The 14,430-nt window shown below is 40.8% G+C and overlaps 1 protein-coding gene across 1 annotated transcript in view; it reads right to left on the bottom strand.

Moving 5' to 3' along the window:
* Window positions 1-226: 226 nt before the first annotated feature.
* NIPAL2 (NIPA like domain containing 2) overlaps window positions 227-14,430 on the bottom strand; it is a 52,070-nt gene continuing 37,866 nt past the window's right edge. The window contains 6 exon segments of the mRNA XM_068184169.1: window positions 227-1,938; window positions 2,250-2,344; window positions 3,657-3,720; window positions 5,519-5,607; window positions 7,972-8,107; window positions 12,003-12,099. Of these exon segments, the coding sequence (XP_068040270.1) occupies window positions 1,844-1,938; window positions 2,250-2,344; window positions 3,657-3,720; window positions 5,519-5,607; window positions 7,972-8,107; window positions 12,003-12,099 (576 nt within the window). The 3' untranslated portion in view covers window positions 227-1,843.

Here is a 14,430-nt window from a genome sequence, read left to right as displayed (position 1 = left end):
CAGACTTCAGAAAGATGCCCAAGGCCAATCATTTAACAAAGCAACAATACCAAATCCTTTCACCCATTCGTTTCCCGGGTCACAGAATGAAAACCTGTAGGCCTCCTATTTCCATCTTTAGCACATACTCTCACTTGAAACTTAGAAAGCAGCTTAAATTTGACTTGCAAAAGAAAGACAGGCATGTCCTTACTCCCTGGAGAAAGCCTGTAAAAGTAATGTACTTTTTCTTTATTTTAATCTTTAGAAACTTGAACTCAAGATGCTGGGTGGGAAAGGAAGGCCAAGCCAAGCAGTTGGTACAAGTAAGGTGCAGACACAGTCTTATCCTGTGTCAGCTGGAAAAGACCCATATTGAACAACAGCTTCACAAGTCCCCAAATGCCATAGTTCCTGGGATATTGCTGCACACGAAACACTGCAGCTCTGTGTGTGCTTTGCAGCATTTGAAACAAAACTGTCGTATGGATCTTCAGCTGTACCTATCTTAAAATTAAATATACAATTAATTGAGAAAAAAAATAGACCTGAAACGAAGTACACAGTCTATGGCCTCTACCCATTACTGCCCCTACCCATAACTGCAGATTAATTCAATCCTAAAACAAGCCATGAACATTTTTCAAGAGCACTTTCATTTGTTTATGCAGAGGATGTGACCAGCCCCCCTGTGCTGCCTGAGGTGGATCAATACTATCACACAGGGATAAGTGCATCTATGATGAATTTCTTGAAGAAGCTTTTTTGATAGGATACTGGGATGGAGAGACACCAAGATGTCCCAGATCTGAATACAAAGCCTGTACTGTCATTGTTCCCATCACTGCTGGCTCTTCAAATCAATGTGGAGACACGACCATTTAAATAAAGGAAAATTGTATAATTACTGTGACTCTTTGTGGTCCTGCTTTTTACAGCCTTTCCTCATGCAGAATTACCAGTGGTAACAGGAGTTGCCCTAATTTTTTAGAGGTATGTTTGCAAGACATATCAAGAGAGGGACCCTGGCTACCCCACTTCCTCTGAAGAACCATGCATTTTCTTCACTAAAACCCTCTTTTGCTGAAAACAGAGGTTAAAACTCAGACCTGACTATGCTAACAGATCATAGAGCCCACTGCACAGGACTCCTCTGGGAGGATGTAAAATGTCAACTACAGTACCCTAATCCTGCCTTGGCTGGGCACCTCAAATGTGTGCCTGTACCCGTGTGCCTGTGTTTATGGCAAGCACTATCTTCCCACTCCTCACACAAGTACTGATTTCCTTGGAAGATAAGAGAATTAATCTGATGGTATGAGATAATCAGGATTGTTCCACACCAAATACAAAATTATTTTTGTATTTTAGTAGACACAATTCTATTGTTGTCTACTTCATATATACTTACAGTTTTGACTCCTGAACAGGAAGGAGAGGGTTTAAAAGGGATTATATATATAACAGAATACTTTGAAATCACTTACAAAAAGTCAAATTTCTCACCTTTGTCTTTAAACATATACACAGATCTGAGGGGTTCCAAAGGGGACTTTTTATAATCCTGTTCTGTGCTCATTGCATTTAAAATCAATTAAAACCCTAAAAATGTCCTCAAGAGGCATTGATACTAGGAGAATATTCCATTTCATTAATGGTTATTTGGTTTTTGTTAAGGCTTCCTTTATCTTTAGAACACATTTGGTACAATCATGGGATGAACTAATTAGGATTAAATAATACTATGACTCGTCAACATACAGGAGTTCAATGTATACTTGAATATGTTCAATAAAAAGGTGCTACTGATCCTTGTTCCAGTGGTGTTCCTCCTGTTAATTGGCATGTAAAGTGCTTTCTTCTTTTAGCTTTGCCTTTTCACCAAGTCATCTTCCTTATTCAGTGTGCCATAGGATGAACAGTGAGAATCCGGTTGTATTTTGCCTGTCAGTTTTTGTCCTAAGGAAATGTGGTGAGAGAATGAAAAGACAACAACTCTGTGAAAAATTTTAATAAAACAAATACCCCACCAATCCATCATTTAAACATTCTTTGCTCTAGTAATCATTGTTTTCATTTGACTGGTTGCAACAATAGCTTGGAAAAACCCTGAAAAAATCTTTGAAAAATCTATTGGGAGCAGGAATAGAAATTAAGTGAACAGTATATTTATTAAATATGACTAGAGCATATTTGTGACTCAGTTCTCCTAGGTCATCTCCTTATCTGATACCTCATTTAAACAGGGACAGAAAGAAAGCCCTACTTACCAGGAATATGTCCACAGTCAATAAAAGGAATTTGTAAATGATCTTCTTTTTTATTTCCTGCAATTATAATCACGCCAAGGAAAGATAGGAGACACCTGCAAAATAACAGTGGCACAGTATCATTAGAAACAGTTCACTGCATCTGAGATGAGAATTTCTTTCCATGTTTCTTTTTCAAGGACTTCCAAACCCAAGTTGCTGAGTTTATAAAGAAACACTTCTTCCTGGCAGCTCTGTAAATTTATTTTGGGCTTCTTTCAGTCTAGTTTTTGCCTCCTGAAGTTTTACTATCAGTTCCAAAGGCTCCACAGCCAAAATTACACTTCCAGCAATATATACCTAATCAGATGCCTGTGAGTGTGAGATCTCAACGTTTGAATCCCTGAGCAAGTCTTCACAGAGCATCCAAGCTAGCATTCTAGCATGTGCAATTTCATTAACAACTCAGTCTAGCTGAGAACAATCGACATCTCTGTTGTTTTTCTCATTTGATTGTGTGTCTCAGGGGCAGGCTGTAAGCCAGGAGCAGTGAAAAACTGCTATGGCTGGACACATCTTCTATCCGTTGTGTGTTGGACACACAACCCCTAACTCCTAGCTGCCAAATACATGGTTGCTCATCTCCATTTTTTGTGTCTTTTCCAGCAGTCAGACAAGATAGTGGCTGTGTGCACCTACTCCAGCCCAACTGCAGAAGATGAAGATGTCTGTAGATATCAGCCCTGTTTATTTGACAGCACTGTGGCAAGACACCTCCAGCAGTTTAAGAGATCTTTTAAACATTTTGTACCCCTTATTATAACTGTCACCTCTCCCAAAAGTTGCTGTTGTGCTGATAGCCAGCAGAAGGTTTCTCCTCTCACAACACCTAGGCCATTCTTCAAAAAGATATTTAACATGCTCTGAATTTTTCTGCAGGCACGCTGTGTCTTTCTTGACACAGGCAGATTGGGGAGAGTTATTACAGTAGTGCCTTGTAGGCAAGCAGCTCATATAATTGCCCAAGCCTTGGGGCAGAAAAAAACAGCCAGACACACCAGTGGAAGGTAACATGGGAGGAGATGTCTCACAGCTGTAAAAGCACCCCCTATAATTTGATATTTGGTGGAGAGCAGTGACTTCTCCTTCCTGCTGGAAGAACACATGATGCTGGTTTTTCATTCCATCATGAGATTAGTAGTTCACAAGTGACTCACATTTTTACATATTTGGATTCAAAACCAGGCCTCCAAACTCCCAAAGCACAGACATCAATCTTTCCTTTAATGTTTTTTTTATCCTACTATAATGGCTATTCCATAATACTTTAATAACAAGGCGGGTTTCTTCTTACTGAGAAAAGAGATTCCACAAGGCAATGCTGTTTCAGTACAAACTTTAGTGCAGATTTTAGGCTGATACACTTACCCGAACAGAAACATGAACATGCTCAGTAAAGCTGCACTTTGGAATTCCCGATAAAATATGACCCCTGGAATGTGACAGAAACAAGAATTGCAGATCTTGACTGGCTTCCAAGTGATATGAATTACAGCTGGGAGGGTCAGGAGAAGTGTCATGCTTAAACGGAGCAAAAAAATCCCAAATAAGGTATCAATACACATTGTGATGTGTTCACTTTATGTCCTATATTCCATAATCTAGGCTTTCTCAAGATACTGCACAGGACTGGAGAAGATTTAGTCAATCAGGCTGGAACACGTGCTGGGTTAGTAATTGCACAGATGCACGTATCTTTTGCATTGTCAGCAACAATTTCTGTGCAGGTCAAACTCGAGGTCTTATTCACAAGCAGCGACATACCAATACAGCTAAGAGGTTCTTCATGGACTTCATTAAGCTACTCCAGCAGACCATGTGGACATCTTAACTCCAATTGGGAACAGATTTTCAATAACTAACTGTGTTCCTGATGTTTACACCAAGTGAAGGGCTCCAGCAGCCAAGTTTGCCAAATCTTTCTGGCTGAAGGGATCACTAGCTCTTTCTGGTCACCCCTCTTCCAGGAATTAGCACCTCTGTAGTGGAGGTGACAGAACCAGATGTGTATCTGGATCTCAGCTTCCCCTATTAACAGCCAAGTATATTAGCTTTAAACCACTGATGAGCACAGCTCTGCTTAGAAACACCAGAGTGGGACCCAGTGCAGCTGAAGTGTGAGTGTGTCTTTGAAGGCTGTAACTAGAGACAGGGCAATCATGACACCGGGTACCTTCTATGAGCACCCCAGCAAGATTCAGCAGAGGTTGTTCTAAGCCCTACACTGGTTTAATTAACCTAGTGCAAATGCATGTGTATCCACTCTCAAAGCTATTAAGCCATTCCTGAATAGGTACTTGATCTTATAAGGAGGCACCAGGCCAAATTCCCCATATGGTCACAGGAACACAACCCCCTTTTGGCACAAGTTTCTTTTCGGTCACAAAGTGTAAGTCTCTTCTAACGCAGGTGTTGAGGCAATCTGTGTGTGAAGCTAACTCCCCTTCTCATTAATGGCAGCTCTGCATGAGAAACTCCTGCACAGCAATGACAGGAAAGCCCCCAGCGTGTGTTAAAATGAGTCATAAATGTTCTAACAACATGATCATTTTGGCTCATTGCTGATACAGCATCTTAGTCGTCCTCCCAGCTCATGTTCTTAATGCTGCACACCATTTCCAAGATTTGCAGTCCCTCTTTAACAATGCTGAGTTCAAAGTTCTCACCCAGAATAAAATGTTAAGTGCTTAAAAAGTTTTTGTAGTCATTTTATTTCCTTCACTTAACCCAGAATTCCACCTTCTGAAATGGAATATATGCTAACTACTATGAAGCACAGCTGGTTGTCATTTGAGTAGTTTGCCAGGCTGTTAAAATTACTCTACCAGTTCGTATAGGGAGAGACTGGTGTGCACATGGTAAATGCATTTACTGGATGTCAGTATGAGGCTAGGATAAATGCAGGTACTTCTAGTAAGCCAGCAAGGTACAGTGAATCACACATAATCTATTTTGGAAAGGTTAGAATTTGATTATTTTTATAGAATTACAGAATTATTTGGGTTGGGATGAACCTTAAAGATGATCTAGTTCTAAGACCCTACCATTTATTTTGTTTCAGAAGTTGTGAAATTATTTATTTTTCAGAACTTAAACACCTATGACTTAGGAAAAACTTATTCCTGTGAAGACAAATATGACTGGTTTGTGTTCCTATTCACAGGGTTCCTATTCTTGAAAATCTGATATTTAAAAAATCTTTCTGTAGAGGAAGAAGGTCAGAAACAAACCTGAAATGATGGCACTGGTGGTGAAGAACACAAAATTAATAGGGACAACTGCTGTTGCTTCATACAGATGCATGGCTTGATTCAAGAACCTGAAAGATAAGCATTATTGTATCTCATGCCTACAGGAGGTTCCTTGCACTTTAAGTCAGGTTAAGCCACTTCTTGTCAGTTTTACAATAAGTGTGGCCATTTCTCACCACAATAGCAAGTAGCCCTGGACAGCATACACACACTGAATTTACTTTCTGGTTTTGGCTCTGCAGAGTACAAATGAATAGGTGAAAGCAAGAAGGCTGGCATGGATTCTTCTGGCCATAGGCTTTCAATGGACATATTTTTGAAGCATTGCTGGAAAATTTTTGTCTGCCACAGATAAGGGAGGAATTCTAGGGTATTATTGCTTACAATCTGCATTGGTTCTTGGAAGCAGTGCTGCCTGCAAGCAGCCAGGGACGAGTTGCTGTAATTCAAACAGGTTGTGTAAGGATACATTGGCATCATGGACATGAACATGTGAGTTCTTGTAGGAACTGTTTCACTTTTCTGAAGTCCACATTGATGCTACTGCTCAATCCAGCTTGGCTGAAACACCTATTTGTATGTTTATCCATGCAATCACACCCCAGAAAAACTCTGTCCTGCAGGGAAAGTCTAGGAAGATGGCTTCAAGCTCCTTGGGTTGGAAACTCTCTGCCCTGCTCTTCAGAAAGGCAACATGACCTTTCACCAGAATCATGAGCAAGAGTGTGCAGGACCATAGGAGCATACACTGCACACAGACCTGCAGGACTGAGACACTGGCCATGGAGCAGTCTGCACAATCTGCAAAAAGGCAAAACAATTAACCCACTTGTACAGAGACCAGAGCTATCAACATTCACCCATAGAGTGATGAATCATGAGCTGACATCGTGGGTGCACCTGTAGATAGTCTGTTATGTGAATGGTCATTTCAGAGAGAAAAAATCAGGAGTCTGCACACTAAATTCAAGCCTGTAAAAAGAACCACACTTGAACATTTCACTGGTGCAATATATGCGCACAGTAAAAATCCAAGCTTGGATCTGTTTTAGCCATTAAAATAATTGCATGGTTATTTTAGCAACTGTTGAACAGTCTCCATGGTGCTTTAAAAATAAAGAAATCCTACATATCCACAGGATAGTCAGGATTTTGAAGTCATTGAAAACACCTCATTATTTTCTCCCATTTGCAACAAACTTGGTCACAGGGACTAAAACAGTGATAGTAAGGCCTGGTGTTGGATCCAGGAGATTGTTGCAGCACAGGCTGTTCTCAGCTAATGAACGACAGTCATATAAAATAAGAGAGAAAGCAAATAAAATGAAAAATTTAGACTGACAGCACTGTCCCTGTTAGAAAATGCATCCAAAAGAGTAAAGAGAAAGGGATGCTGAGCCCAGGGAATGAAATGGGCATGTTTCACTTCTGCTTTAATTTTGGCCAGCAAAAGAAAGAAAGAAAAAATTGCAAGATGGAGAGGTTAATTCAGCAGCTTCTTATTTACCAATAAGAATTTCCTATTTCTTATTTCCTATTGTAAATGCCCAGAGCTGTTCTCCCAGCGAAGACAAGTTGGATGTAAATCACTTTATAATCTGTTACAGGGGAGTTCCTGAGTCAGCCATGGAGAGTCAGTGCATAATAATGCATGGACTTTCTGATTCCACATGGGAATGGTATGTTCTGCCACGAAAAAGCTGGGTTGGCTTTTCTACCTGGAAATAATCATGCAAGTAACTACTCAGGCTCACACTGGAGCAGTCTAGATGAGATTACTGAAGGCTGCTATCAGCACCAGAAGCAGTGGGACAGGCAGAAAGGGAACAGATGCTGTTCAGCTGCAAGACATATTTTACTGTGCTGCCACCCCCAGCAATCTGCACAGGCAGCATAAACCAATCACTTCACAGACCAGAGGCCTGCAGGGGAAACTTGAAAGGTACAGTCATGCAGGATAGCAAAGTGCAGCATGCAGATTTAGCAGAGGCAGGGAGAAAGCTGGGGTAAACTCTCTCCTTCAGTCTGACTGGGGCCATAAAGCTGGGGAACAGACATGAATAATGAGGATAGTCATGGTCATTTGATTATTCAGCAATAAAGATTGCTAAAAGTAACCCCCAAACGACTACATAAGCGTAAATTTCACTTAGTGTGTAAAGACCTGTGCCAAAACTAGACAAGTAAATTTGGGAAGACCTTGTTGAAGGTGATAATGAGAGGAGGTGGTGTCCATAACAATCAATTATAAACTAAGAAATAAAGTTTAAATAAACAATACAATCAGCTGGAGACAATTTATGCATCTGTCAAGGCTCTGCCAGAATTTGTTGCCTTAAAATGCAACTTGTATCTGGAATCATTATCAGTACCAAATAAAACTGTCAGATAAAACATGTATGAAGGTTAGAGGTAAGTAGAATCTCACTTACTTGATTTGGAAAGCACAAGAAGTTGCCATTAAAACACTCATGATATAGAAAACGGAGTAAGTTAGCTGCATTTTCCCCTTCACAGAAAGTGCTATCATGCTGGACACAGCCTTAACAGCAATGACAGTCAGTGATGCTGAAAGGGAAGGGAAGAGATTAGCAGGGCAGGACTCAGATTAGCAGTGACTTCAGTGCATCAGTGAGGGAGGACAAGGATCCAGGTCAGAGCCACAGGCCTGATCTCTTAAAATAAGACTGAAGAAGGACTTGGGCACCTAAAACAAGTGTATGATTCTATAAATGCTTGCTAAGCTCCTGTCTGAGCTCAGTGGCCTTAGATCCAAGTATGCTTTGTGTTTTGCCTTTAAGTCTTTTTAGCACACTGGACTCCCGGTTGAAGGTGGTACAACAGCCTCCACATCTTCCACACATACTTTATTTAGCTCCTCACATACTTTATTTAGCTAATTTGATGCCCATGTAACAGTATTCAGGAGACATCTGAGAGGTCTGGCTATCTGTTCAAAGCATTTAGGATGCCTCTTTATAGCAGCCGGCATGTGTCACTGGCAGCCTCAAATAACTCATCATCCTCAGGATTTCTCTTCTGAAACAGGAGCTGGACAAAGTTGACTTCTGGGATCACATCCCAAAGCACCTAACTCTCCCCATGCATTACATATATATGAAGAGCAGACAAACAACACAAGGGTCTGCACTTCATTTCAAGGGCCAGCCTCTTGAGACCATTTGCTGGATTTATCCCACAGAAAGAGTATTTCAGTAGTGTATCATCAACCCATTTAAGCACGATCATTGCATCACCACAAACAAAGTTCAGGCAATGGTTTTAATACATGTCACCAGTTCAGACAGGTTTTGCATGAGAAATCTTTTAGAAAAGGGACTAAGAGTTTAGCTAAGAGTTACTTTAGATTTCCTTTTAGAGCTCTTGGTTTGTGGAAGCTAATCCAAGAAGTCTGTGATTACAAATAAAATGTACCAAATTCAAAAAGCCCTAAAAATGTCAAGAGTCAGGCTGCAGGGATGACCTTTGAAGAAAGGTAATTAATTGTCAGGAGCACCATTCCCCAGCTGAGATCCAGTTCCACCCTTGTGCAGAGCTGAAGAGTGTTGGATTTCAGTGGTCTGATTCATCCTCCTGTAACATTCAGATTGGCAAAGAGACCTGTGCTGTGCAAAAGGTTTAGGCCAAAGGTTGGGAGAAAAGGAGGGGGAAGAAGAATGAATGCAGGTTTGTGGGTTTGACTGCAAGCATTTTTCTTATAGAAAGTCCAAAAGTTCAGGGGGAGTTTAAGAGTTGCGTACATCCTGTGATGATCCTGTTCATCACCATGAAATTCACTGTTTTCATCACAACCTTTCCCCCCTGTTTCTCTGTAATGGAAACAGGTGAAGTGCTTCAACAAACACAGCTGTAAAACTGAGCAGAGGTCGAACACTGGCCTGCAGTGGTTATTATTTTAAAAGAACACTTACAGGTAAAAATTAGTGTTTTGAATTGTTTTGCTAAGGGTAAAGATTGCTAAATTCTTTTTCTGATGAAAGGGCAATTTCCACACCTTAAAATTTTAACAAGACAGAAATGAAAACACCAGGAGGTTTGGTTGGTTTATATTCTTTGAGAAGTGAAATTATCTTTTTCATTAAAGTAACTCCGAAATGAGTTTCAAACCCAGGAGTTATTTTCTTTGTCAGAATGACCTCCTCTCAAAGCTAGTATGCCAAATGATGTCACTTTCCAGCTGTTAGGGCAGAAACCTCTGAAATCCCACTATAATCTGATATGTTTCCCCCAAACTTATGATAACTGAGCATATACATGAGGTAAGATGATTCTCTCCAAATGAATCTGCAGAGTTGTACTAAGCAAAACTTTATCAGATTTTGTGATCAGCTCTGTATTTTCTTGATGGTGAAAGTAGCTTGCATATCCAGTGAAACACAGGTTTCTCTGTAAAGAAATCTTTCCACATTTAATTTACATCTGGATGAATACTCCACCAGGACTACATCACCTTCCATGAGCCCTCACCCTTTCAGCAGGCAGGGCCTTGCAAGGGCAGTGCCTGTGTCACACAGCTGGGAGCAAAGTAATGGACAATTTTTCAGCCCCTCCATCACTTCACTCAGCAGAAAGGTCAGAGACCAACCAAAGTGCTCCAAGTGTAGATTTGTGGGCACTGCCAGGATCTAGGACAGCTGCAGAAACCAGAGTCAGATGGAGTTCTGAGTGTCACGCTCAAGGGAAATGTCAGTATTTCAGAAGGTCCCATGAACCAGGATTTGTTTGTTTGTGTCTTTTTTAACAGAGCAGAAATAATGACACATCTTTCCTCAGGTTGCATAAGCTCACAAAAACCTCAGCAGCCTCCAGTTGAAAATGTATTTTTGGTTGACTGCAGCCAGAGCAGGGGACTGCAGTTAGTGCCTGCCAGGGCACAGGTTTGCAGCCCTGCTGCCGTTCCACAGCTCCGCGTGTCCCTTTCCCACCGGCAGCCCCGGGGCTGGCAGGACAGGACGCAGGGCAGAGGCAGCAGGGCTGTCCAGACCAACTGCCCAGCCTTCCCAGGGCTTGCTGGGGGCAGTGTCGTGGTGGACCTGCCCAGAACTGCAGCAGTGATGTGTAGGAACACATCTGGAAATCTTCAGGCTTCCAGTTATGCAGAAGGAGGACCTGGACCTGGTCCAGGACTGCCTGGGCCTTCGCTCAGGAGTGCACAGTGCTTCACACTCCCCATGGCCGTGTTGGAAGCTGCAGAGCAGCTCGGGCAAGCTTTGCCAAAGCTCCAAGGCTCTGTGCTAGGAGCTGGGGGATAGCCACACTCACATTCCCTCCTCCAAACCAAGAGCAGTTAGACCTAAGGCTCTGGGGGCACTTCCATCTCTGCCTCACGCAGGGAGCAAGGAAATCCTGCAATGCTTCTGCAGAGCTACAGATCCTGATGTTCCTAGGGCTGGGAAACCTACATAGGAAAACTGTCCCCAAAACGTTGTTCTGAAAGTCTGAGTTTTTCAGTAGAGTAAGAAACCACTCAGGGTTTTTACCTTGAAGGAATGGAGTTAATAAATCTGTGAGGGTTTTTACATTCAGTTAAATCCAACTTTTGTAGCTGGCAAACTTTAGTGAAATTCTATTTTATCAAAACCCTCATGGTCATCTCCATTAGAAACATAAGTCTTTGCAGACTGATACATGCACCCACTGAAATCAGAGAAAAAATAACCTTTAACTTCAATGGCACCTTTCACTTCAACCAAAGACTTCTGTCCCATGAGGGTTTCACAGAGAAATGACAAGACAAGGACAGGAGAATTTGTCACACGGGGTGGTGAAAATTCTTGATGTAACCCTGCAAGCATAGGAGCTTTAGAGATGAACTCCTGACGTTTCTCAAAATGGATTCAAGTTTAACATTATTGAAAGATGCTGATAAAATCATCTGCATTTTTCCTGGTTATTGATTGTGGTGACAATGATAGAAAACACACTTCAGTGGCCACTGAGTTATTGTTTTTCTTCAGGAAAGGTGGTAAAATATGAAATGTTGCCTATGCAAATATTCATAGATAATTAAAAGTTGTACAGTCACAGCATATCACTGCATTTGTTTAGAGAGCGCTTACAAGGTCTTCAGCTGCTGTTTTAGAGAACTGATTTTTACAGCCTGTTCTCCAAAACAAAGTTTTGAATAGTCCATTTTCCCAGCATCAAAACCTAAAGAACCTTGTTATTTAATACAAGTTTCAGAATACCATTGCACATAGCATATTAATTTGAGGGTATCTGTAAAAAGAAATAGTCCCAGCAATAAGCATAGAAACTATGTTTAATAATCAGCTTTTCTCTTCAAAAAGAGAACCCAGTAAAAATCATGTGAAGTATTTCAATGATTCTTCTTCAGCACACTGCTTTGAAATGGCTCTAATCTAAACTGTCTGGAGAGATGGAGTGACAAGGAATTATCAAGTAGCAGACAGGAACATTAAAGTGAATAATATGTTCTTACCCAGTAGAGCTACCATCATTAACAAAACCATGATGTGTTTCACAGCCTTTCTTTTGTAAAAATAGAGGAGAATGCAGAATATTAGAATTTCTAAAATCTGAAAATAAAAGAAAAGAAAGTTAGAGCTGTGAAACTATGTCATAGATGCTTCATTCAAAGTCTTTGAGATGTCACATTCATTTTTGCTGTTCTATATGTTCAAAGCAAAGAACGGCGTTATAAAATATCTTCTGCTAAAAAATAACTATTGACTGAGCTATTAAACAACTGTTGTCATTTATCTTTCCTGTTATAGCAAAAGTTAAACTTTGAGCATTTTTCATATCTTCAGTTTTTCATTCCGTACTTTTATCTATATTTTGTCACTAAGAAGACTTTTTTTAATGTAAGAGCAAAGGTACCAATATTTATCAATAAATAATAATACTTACAGAAACTCTATTAATCCTATGGAGTAAAGCACTTAGCTAAAGAAAGAGCAATCTCTCCTTTTAGTTATAGTATTCCTAATGTCACTCACACTTTGTAATGTGCAAGCTTATTTTTGCTACCCTCTTTGCCCTTCTCACCATTCCTACAAAAAACTCCCCTCAAGATTTTGTCCAAATTTTCTGCCATACATCATAAGGAGGAAAGCATTTTTTGCAGACGGTAATTCTCAAATCACAGGTACCTGCCAGGACCTTACCTTGAAAAGTTCAATGACACACTAGCAGACCACACTATTGGACATGTTGAGATGCTGAAGCAGATCCACCTACACCATGCATGGTCCAGTTTTGCTCCTTCAGTAACATGTGACAGCTAAATGACAGCTAAATTTGCTGACTTCTTGTTCATATGTCTCTGCAGATTCCCTCAGTAACTCTTGCCATCTCAAAAGCATGGGTATTTTGCCACCTACCCAAAGGGGCTGCCCAAATATCCCTCTATGCCTAAAGAGAAGAGCAAGGGCAAGGGCCATAAAGCTTCTGTGAAGCCCAGAAGACTTATTAAAGCAGGAGAGATGCACCTCTGCACTAAGGGGTGCTCAGAAGCCTGGTAGCCTTAGAGACAGCATGAAGATAGACAAGTTCATTTGTGCACGTCAGAAAGTAATCAAATGGGGGAAATAAGACAGAAAATGAGATTGTCCTCGTTACTGAATCTCATTATTGTTATCTTTTTCCAACCAAGCAAATCATAGAAGCATCTGTTAATCTCATTGATTTTGTCACCAGCATACGATTTTATGTTTTATAATGCCACTTCACTCTTAAACCAACAGCCACCATAAGGCAGCACTAGACTCAAAAGTACCTGGGTATTGTGCTGATGAAATTCCCAAAGAGGCAACTGAACAGTTACCAGTGATGGTTATATAATGTAAGTAGCCCATTTCCCATTTTAGAGAGTGACTGCAGCAGGAAAGCTCTCAGCTCTGCCCAATTACTAAAATTCTATGCCACATTTATACCCTCCCCAATTCAGTAGTGTTTAAAAATATTAACAGAACATAATTATACTTTAATTCATTTTTTGTTACCTTCACATGGATCTCTTGCTCCCAAAGACAACCAAGAGACAATTGCATTTCAAAACATGAAGAACACAAATTTGGATTTTATACCACCTTTCTTTAAAAAATGTCAGATATTTATGACAAGATTAGAAAAACTAATACAACAAAGTTGAGGGGGAGAGGGTGTTTGGTTTATGTTTATTTGTTTGTTTTTCAAATGTGTTGAATAGAATAAAGCATTTGGCTGTGGGTTAATTAAAAAAAAAAAAAAAAAAAAAAAAAAAAACCAAAAAACCATTCCTGGATTACCAGGCTAATCCTAAATGAATAATCTTCACAATCTCTTGTGAAGCACTGGTATCATCTTCTCCAGACTGATGTCCCTCCCCACCAGTCTTGCACACAGAGATGAAAACTTGGCCACCAGCTGGGGGAAAAGAGGCTTTTGCCTCAGTGTCATAGTAAGTAACTTGGCCAGCCTCTCCAGCTTTATTCAACAGTGCAACACTGGGTAAATCTAAATCAGGAACCAAGGCACAAGAAATGTCAAGATCTGCAGACAGGTGAGTTCATCTTGGCCTCCCTGTTGAAAACCATGACAGGGTTTTGAGGGGACTTGAGAGGAAAAGTGAAGGTGGCAGCTTTGCTTTTTGTGCCGCTGCCAAACACATCTTAGGGCCAGAGGGGAATATCACATTATCAGGCTGCAGCTACGACAGCCACCAGGTAGCTTCATTTGTTATTCTGACAGGGAACAATTGGTAGCAGAACAGAAGAAGCCCATGATAAGTAAATATTCCCCACTCAGAAAGGTACCCATGTTAAGAAAGGAGTCCCAGAGATGCCTTGGGTATCCTCTTCCGTGACACACCAGTTCACAGGATGGTGTGACTGGGACTGGGCCTGGGCCATGGCACCAGGTAACAG

Source organism: Anomalospiza imberbis, chromosome 1 (genome assembly GCF_031753505.1).
Source record: "Anomalospiza imberbis isolate Cuckoo-Finch-1a 21T00152 chromosome 1, ASM3175350v1, whole genome shotgun sequence".
NCBI lineage: Eukaryota > Metazoa > Chordata > Aves > Passeriformes > Viduidae > Anomalospiza > Anomalospiza imberbis.
This window is presented reverse-complemented; position numbering and strand designations above follow the sequence as displayed.